Genomic DNA, 7,668 nt, shown 5'->3' with positions numbered 1-7,668 from the left:
GGGATGTTAGTACAAGTTCAAGATAAAATTAGGAAGTTAAAAATTTCTACCCACAACAATAAGTATTACCTTTTATACCAACACTCATATATAATAAATGTCACATTCATCTACATATAAATATCACCTTTGTGACACCGCATAGACCAACACGCATGGATTTATGGCTCCCTATTGCAATATTAGGTATTTGTTAGCCGATATTAAAAGAAATAGGGCTTTAACTAAGGAAGAAATGTTCAATCATGCTCATTCACAACTTAAAAATGTTATTGAGCGTGCTTATGGTGTATTGAAGGAGAGATTCCCAATCTTAAAACAAATAGCTCCTTATCCTTTTCCAATGTAAAGGGACACTGTCATTGTTTGTGTCACGGTCCATAATTTTATAAGGAAATACAATCTTCAATATGACTTATTTATGATATTTGAAGAGACCACTATGGTTACTCCTGACGTGCAAGGTGGAGGAAGTGATGGCTAAAACATACAAGGCATAGAATGGGGTTCAGAAGTCGTTGAATATATGGTTACTTTGCCTGACCAGATTACTAGTCAACTACTCCAACTGGTTAATGTTACATTTGTATGCAAATTATTATGTTCTTTTTTATTTTATATGACAATTTATATTTGAATTTTAAATGATTTATGTTTAATTTAGATTTTGTGCGACAGTTTGTATTTTTTTTATAATTATTGTATCCAGCACAAGAGACAACATAAGGGTAATATGGTCATTTTCCATCATTCACCAGAAATATAATCAAACAATATGATTTTAGTCACATATGGACTCAATTAGAAGTTTTAACTCAATCATTAGTAACTCAACCAACAACTATTAAATGACCCCTCACTCTTATTGATCAAAAGTTTTAACTCAATCATCGGTAACTCGACCAACAACTATCAAATGACACTTCACTTTTACTTAAGAGTACAACCATATATGGTAAGGATACCAAGGGTAATATTTTTCTCATTCTTGTATTTACCTCTAAATGTTCTATCCGTTCTCAAACTTTATAGTCATTCTTAAGCATTTTCAAACATTCTTAAACTTTTTGAAACATTATCTATCATTCTCATCTTTCTTAAGTCTTCTACATTCTCTTTTTATTTTGACTTTCTCAAATTTCTACAAGTGCTCTCATGTCAGACCCAAAACAAACAAAGGATAATCATAATTAAAAAAAAATGAAATCTAATTATAACACAAAATATTTCTAACTTAGATCAAAATAACCACCTACAATTAAATCATTCACAAAAATATCCTTTAATTAATGATCATCTCCGAATAGAAACTTCGTCATCAAATCATTTTTATGAAAAGCATGGCAAACGTAATGCATATAGTAACCAAACAACATAAATACTTATCGGACGGGTATAATCATCCCAAACACGGAGAAAAATAATCTTAGATGTTGTCTCATAACCATTAACCAACCCAAAACATGACACAATAGTTTCGAATTTGGTTTTTCCTTTTTGATTTTGGTATTTTGACCTTGCATGGTTTGGTTTTTGTTTAGAGTAAATTAATGAAATCGTCCATATGGTTTGGTTAAAATTATATGTTTGGTCTCTAACATTATTTTAGCACTCGGACCGTCCTTGTGGTATGATTTTATTGTGTTTTTCGTCTCTCACATACATTAAAAGACTATATTACCCTTTATATATATTTTTAGTCTTTTATTATTTGTTTGTTATTTATTAATTAAAAAAGGAATTAAATGATTTATAGACATGACACACTCCCACCACTACAACCAAACATTTTCAACCACCACTACTAGCAAAACTACCACCACCACCATCACTACCGGCAACACAACCGCCCTCATCTTCAGGCCGTCGACAACATCATCCATTTCATCAAGCGACACCCTATTTATCTCCAGGAACCACCATGTTCACCTTCGAAAACCATCAACGTTTACCTCGACTGCAACCATCATTCACCTCTTGCAAACCACAATCGATCACCGCCTGGACCAAACCAAAACCAAGATCAAATCCTATAAATCAAACCAGACCAAGATCAAATTCTGAAATTAAAAACTAACCAAATTCAAATCCTGAAATCATGAATTAGAATCTAAGCTGAAATAAAAAGGAAATCCATAAATTAGAAACTAAGTTGAAAACGTAATCTCAAATCGACGATGAAATAAAAAAAAAAATAAAAAATAAAAAAAAAAAAAAAACTGATGAAATCCCAGAAATCAAATCCAAAAACGAATGGTATTAAATTCATTTATATTTGAAATTGATGATGTTGGATTAAACATAATGGGATTAAATGAGTTGGATAAAACTTAATGGGATTAAACCCAAAATGAAAAACCTAACTTGATATCCCATAAGTAAAATACGATTTTCCAAATGATGAAATTGATGGAAGACGATTTTCCAGATGAAATTGATGATGTCGGCGGAACTAGAATAAATGGGGTTTGAAAGGAACGACGTGTAGAGGCGGAGAAGAACAATAAAGTTGCAGGTTTCCGACGACTTTAGGGTTGCAGGGTTCCGGTGGTGGTGTTAGCATGCTGACTGATGGCAACATCTACTTTAGAATTGCAGGTTTCCTGCTGGAGGCTCCGACGGGAACTTGAGGTGTAGATCGGTGTTTAGAGATGAGTTTGAAAGGGTTAGACATACGATCGATGACTTCAATTCTAGAAGGGAAGGGATGGGGGTGATAGAGATGTGTGGGACCCAATTTTTTTTTATTGACACTTAAAATTAACTCTATATTATAATCTTTAATTTTGAATGTAAATAAATTTTGATAAGGGTATATTAGTCTTTTAATGTTTGTCGCAGATGAAAATCGCAACAAAAAGAAACTATAAGGACGATATAACTGCAAAAAAAATACTAAGGACCAAACGCGTAATTTTAACCAAACCTTCAATAATTTAGTCTTTTGTTTATTTGGTTTTGAGTGGTTTTTATCATTACCTGGTTTGTACCTTGTCCATTGAAGATACAAATTTGATTAAAGAATGTACGGACTTTATTTTTTTGATTTCCTAAAAAAACGATTTTTCCGGTTAACTTTGAAACCTTTTAACAACTGTTTTCACGGATCGCTATCTCTCTCTCTCTCCAACTCTTCTGATTCCCTCTTATTACGTGTAGCATTGCCGTTCGGATCATATTCTCTGTGTTTTAATCTCTCTCACTTCGATTCAAACGGTAAGCATTGTTTTATGTCGTCAATTGTTCATCTGATTCATAGATCTATCAAATAAAATGAATTGTGTGTCCTGATTGAGCTTGTGTATCACTTTATTTACGGATACTATTAATTTTGTTGATTCACTGGTATCGATCCTATAATTTGCTTCGAGTTATTTCATTCTCGATTCGTTTAAATCACGCATTGTCAGTACGTGTTTGTTATTACTATATTATCTGTAGTTTAAAAAAGTGATCATGTGGTAAGCTATATTGACGATAAACGAGTAATTCGTTGGATTCGGTTTGTTTAGTGCGCAGGCTACAAAATGTCTAAGGTACTGCTCCATGGAACTCTTCACGTTACAATCTACGAGGTTGATAAGCTTCACGAAGGTGGTGGGCCTAATGTATTCGGCAAGGTATAATTTCATATCATCTTTAAAAAATTACGAGTAATTTTATACTTTTGAAATGATTGCTCACTCATATCACATAACATACTATCATAGAATTTATGTTATTTTCTTTAATAACTGGTAATCATAACAGTTTGAAGTAACTGCATATTCGTGTTCTTCATGCAAACATACGTTTTTTTTTTCTTGTTGCAGCTTATGGCGAACATACAGGAAACCGTTGGATTTGGGGAAGGAACTCCGAAAATTTATGCGACGATCGATCTAGAAAAATGCAGAGTTGGACGAACTAGGATGATAGAAAACGAACCCCAAAACCCAAGATGGTACGAGTCATTCCACATTTATTGTGCTCACTCAGCTTCTGACGTGATCTTCACTGTTAAAGACAACAACCCAATTGGGGCAACGTTAATTGGAAGAGCTCACATGCCTGTAAGAGAATTAATGGATGGAGATGAAGTAGACAAATGGATTGAGATCATGGATGAAAACAACAACCCTGTTCCAGCTGGATCCAAAATCCACGTAAAGCTACAATTCTTTGACGTCACTCAAGATCGTAACTGGGCTCATGGAATCAAAAATGCGAAGTACCCTGGAGTTCCCTACACATTCTTCGCTCAAAGAACAGGATGTCGAGTCTCTTTATACCAAGATGCTCATGTTCCTGAAAATTTCATGCCTAAGATCGCTCTTGCAGGTGGCAAATACTACGAGACACATAGATGTTGGGAAGATATATTCGAAGCCATTACTAATGCAAAACACTTCATCTACATTACTGGATGGTCTGTTTACACTGAGATCGCTTTGATACGAGACCCAAAGAGACAAAAGGATGGAGGTGATGTCATGCTTGGTCAGATTCTAAAACGGAAAGCAGAAGAAGGTGTTAGGGTGGCTATGCTCGTTTGGGACGATAGAACTTCTGTAAATGTATTTAAAGAAGACGGATTAATGGCTACCCATGATGAAGAAACTGAGAATTTCTTCCAAAACACCGACGTTCATTGCATTTTATGCCCGCGTGACCCTGATGACGGAGGAAGCGTTTTTCAGGACCTTCAAGTGTCCACCATGTTCACTCATCACCAGAAGATCGTGGTGGTGGACGCTGAGATGCCTACTGGAGGTTCAGAGAAACGGAGGGTGGTGAGTTTTGTTGGTGGTATTGATTTATGTGATGGAAGATACGATTATGCGTTTCATCCTCTTTTTAAAACATTAAACGCTGCTCACCATGATGATTTCCATCAACCTAATTACACTGGAGCATCCATAGCTAAAGGTGGTCCACGGGAGCCATGGCATGATATTCACTCTAGGGTTGAAGGACCAATCGCTTGGGATGTTTTGTTTAATTTTGAACAAAGATGGCGAAAACAAGGTGGGAAAAATATACTTGTTGACTTGAGACAACTTCGTGACATTCTAATCCCACCATCTCCGGTGACGTTCCCAAATGATCAAGAAACATGGAATGTCCAGCTTTTCAGGTCTATCGATGGTGGGGCCGCCTTTGGCTTCCCGGACACACCTGAAGAAGCCGGGAAAGCGGGTCTTGTGAGTGGGAAAGATAACATAATTGATCGAAGTATTCAAGACGCGTATATTAACGCGATACGAAGAGCAAAAAATTTCATCTATATTGAAAACCAGTATTTCCTTGGAAGCTCTTTTGCTTGGAAATCTGACGATATCAATGTTAATGAGATTGGTGCGTTGCACCTTATTCCAAAGGAACTTTCTTTGAAGATCGTCAGCAAGATAGAAGCCGGTCAAAAGTTTATTGTTTATGTTGTCGTACCAATGTGGCCTGAAGGGATCCCAGAAAGTGGATCTGTTCAGGCGATATTGGACTGGCAAAAAAGGACGATGGAGATGATGTATAAAGACATTGTCAAGGCTCTTCAAGATAAGGGTCGAGATGATGATCCAAGAGAGTATCTTACCTTCTTTTGCCTTGGAAACCGTGAGATGAAGCAAGACGATGAGCATGAACCAACAGAAGCACCCGAACCGGATTCTGGTTATCTTCATGCCCAAGAGAACCGTCGTTTTATGATCTATGTCCATTCCAAAATGATGATAGGTAAATAGCTAGTTTGTTAGATTTGACAACCATGAGACCAAAATTATTATAAAACAATCCAATAAGGTTGTCTGGGTGGCATCGACATGTGCTCGTCATTTGCTTAGTTACCTCAGAAGACACTAGCCCGTAGGCTCGGCATTTTGAGTTCGACGAGCCAACTCGGTGGATCCGAGTAGAGGAAAGAGAGTCTCTCCTTCTCCTCTTTTTCTTCTTCTACGTTTCTCCCTCACTTGGCAACCCACTCACTCTATTCTTGCCAACTTGGCAAAAATCTCCCCTTTAGCTTCTCCCTAGCTTAAGTGAGCTTAACATCACTCTTTTTAGCTTAAGTACCAATGTTTCAAAGATATATTTTTCCAAAAAAAAAAGTTAAAACCTAAAGGACCAAACATGTGTTTTAGTAAAAAAAATAAATAAGAGTAGATAATATTTTTGACACATTATTTTGGCATTCAAATTTGATTAAAAATGTCTCTTACAATTTTTGTTATTATTTAAAGTTTTTACAACATTTATGGCACTTTTCTTGAAAAGTAATTTTTAGTTAACGTTTCAAGTAAAATAGTTGTAAAAGCCTCAAATAATGACTAAACGCTATATAAAACTAAACTATTTGGGACCAAAATTAAAAATATCGGATAAACCAAGTAGCCAAAATGGTAACTTTTTCAATCGTTGATCATATTTAGTAACTAATTTTTATCTACCATGGTGCAGTTGATGATGAATACATAATAGTTGGATCCGCGAACATCAACCAACGATCCATGGATGGTGCTAGGGATTCTGAAATAGCCATGGGAGCATATCAACCTAATCATCTAGCTTCAGCCAGGTCACCAGCCAGGGGTCAGATCCATGGCTTCCGTATGGCTTTATGGTATGAACACCTTGGCATGATCGATCAGACCTTTGAGCACCCAGAGAATGTTGAATGCGTGAGAAAGGTGAATGATGTGGCTGACAAATGTTGGGAACTTTACGCCAGTGAAAATCTTGAACGTGATTTGCCAGGTCACTTGCTGCGATACCCGGTTGGTATCGCTAGGGATGGTGATATTACGGAATTGCCAGGAACTGAATGTTTCCCTGATACAAGTGCCAAGATCCTTGGTACGAAATCTGATTTCCTTCCTCCTATTCTTACTACCTAAAGAGAGACTTTGTTTTGGTGTTTTTAATTAGTTGGAATAACTTCAAATTTTGTTTCCTTGTTTGGTATTAGCCATTGTAATCGAATAATACGCAAATTTTGCATCATTATTATCGCAATTGTATGTAAGATGTGTACTAATGACCATCTTCCATATGAATTACAATGTAACTTCTTGTATTTTTGCCATGTAGAATAAGTTTCTTTAGACTATTCTAAAACAGTTTACGGTGGTTATCATAAAAATTGTGACCCGCTTTGAAAATCCTACTGAACATGAGTAGTGTAGATTTAATCGATTCAAACCATGCCCATCTTTGAATCTAAGAAACCTTGTAGGAAAGATAGTCTAAGGGGTGGTCATGGACCAACAATGTGGTCGCATAATGCTCTTAAGAAAATTAGTTTAAAAAGTATATTTTTTTTAGCTTTTGTTGTAATTTTATCCCAAAAAAGAAGTAAAACATAAAAGATTTTGGTTTAATCATGAACATGAACTTTCATTGAATATAACCACCTTCGGTAATTAATCTAGGTACCTCAAACTCTTTTTGACAATATTTTGCAAGTAAAATTTCATTTTTATTCTAGTTTTAACATAAAAATAAATAAAAAAAAAAAGTAATTTACAACATGTTATTGTAATTAGAGTAATAGCATGCAAAATACATTAATTATGTTGAGTTTAATGGACTGTAATATATGATTTCATTTATCATATAACTTACAATTATATATCTACAATGCGATGAATTTTCTAAAAGTTCAATAAAATAGTTTTATAAAAACTTATTTAATAA

The 7,668-nt window shown here is 35.2% G+C and overlaps 1 protein-coding gene across 1 annotated transcript; it reads left to right on the top strand.

Annotated features, from left to right (window-relative positions):
- The first annotated feature begins 3,818 nt into the window (after positions 1-3,818).
- Positions 3,819-6,911, top strand: LOC122194422 (phospholipase D alpha 1). The gene is made up of 2 exons (XM_052771391.1): positions 3,819-5,712; positions 6,433-6,911. Exons 1-2 carry the CDS (start codon positions 3,912-3,914, stop codon positions 6,867-6,869), a joined length of 2,238 nt encoding a protein of 745 aa, XP_052627351.1. The 5' UTR covers positions 3,819-3,911; the 3' UTR covers positions 6,870-6,911.
- Positions 6,912-7,668: the final 757 nt, after the last annotated feature.

This window comes from Lactuca sativa, chromosome 4 (genome assembly GCF_002870075.4).
Source record: "Lactuca sativa cultivar Salinas chromosome 4, Lsat_Salinas_v11, whole genome shotgun sequence".
Lineage (NCBI taxonomy): Eukaryota > Viridiplantae > Streptophyta > Magnoliopsida > Asterales > Asteraceae > Lactuca > Lactuca sativa.
The sequence above is the reverse complement of the archived record's forward strand: the minus strand, read 5'-3'. Positions and strand labels throughout refer to the sequence as shown.

Coding starts and splice junctions, on each gene's coding strand:
- LOC122194422 (XM_052771391.1), top strand. CDS start 3,912: ATGATAGAAAACGAACCCCAAAACCCAAGATGGTACGAGTCATTCCAC. Junction 5,713..6,432: donor CCATTCCAAAATGATGATAG/GTAAATAGCTAG, acceptor ACCATGGTGCAG/TTGATGATGAATACATAATA.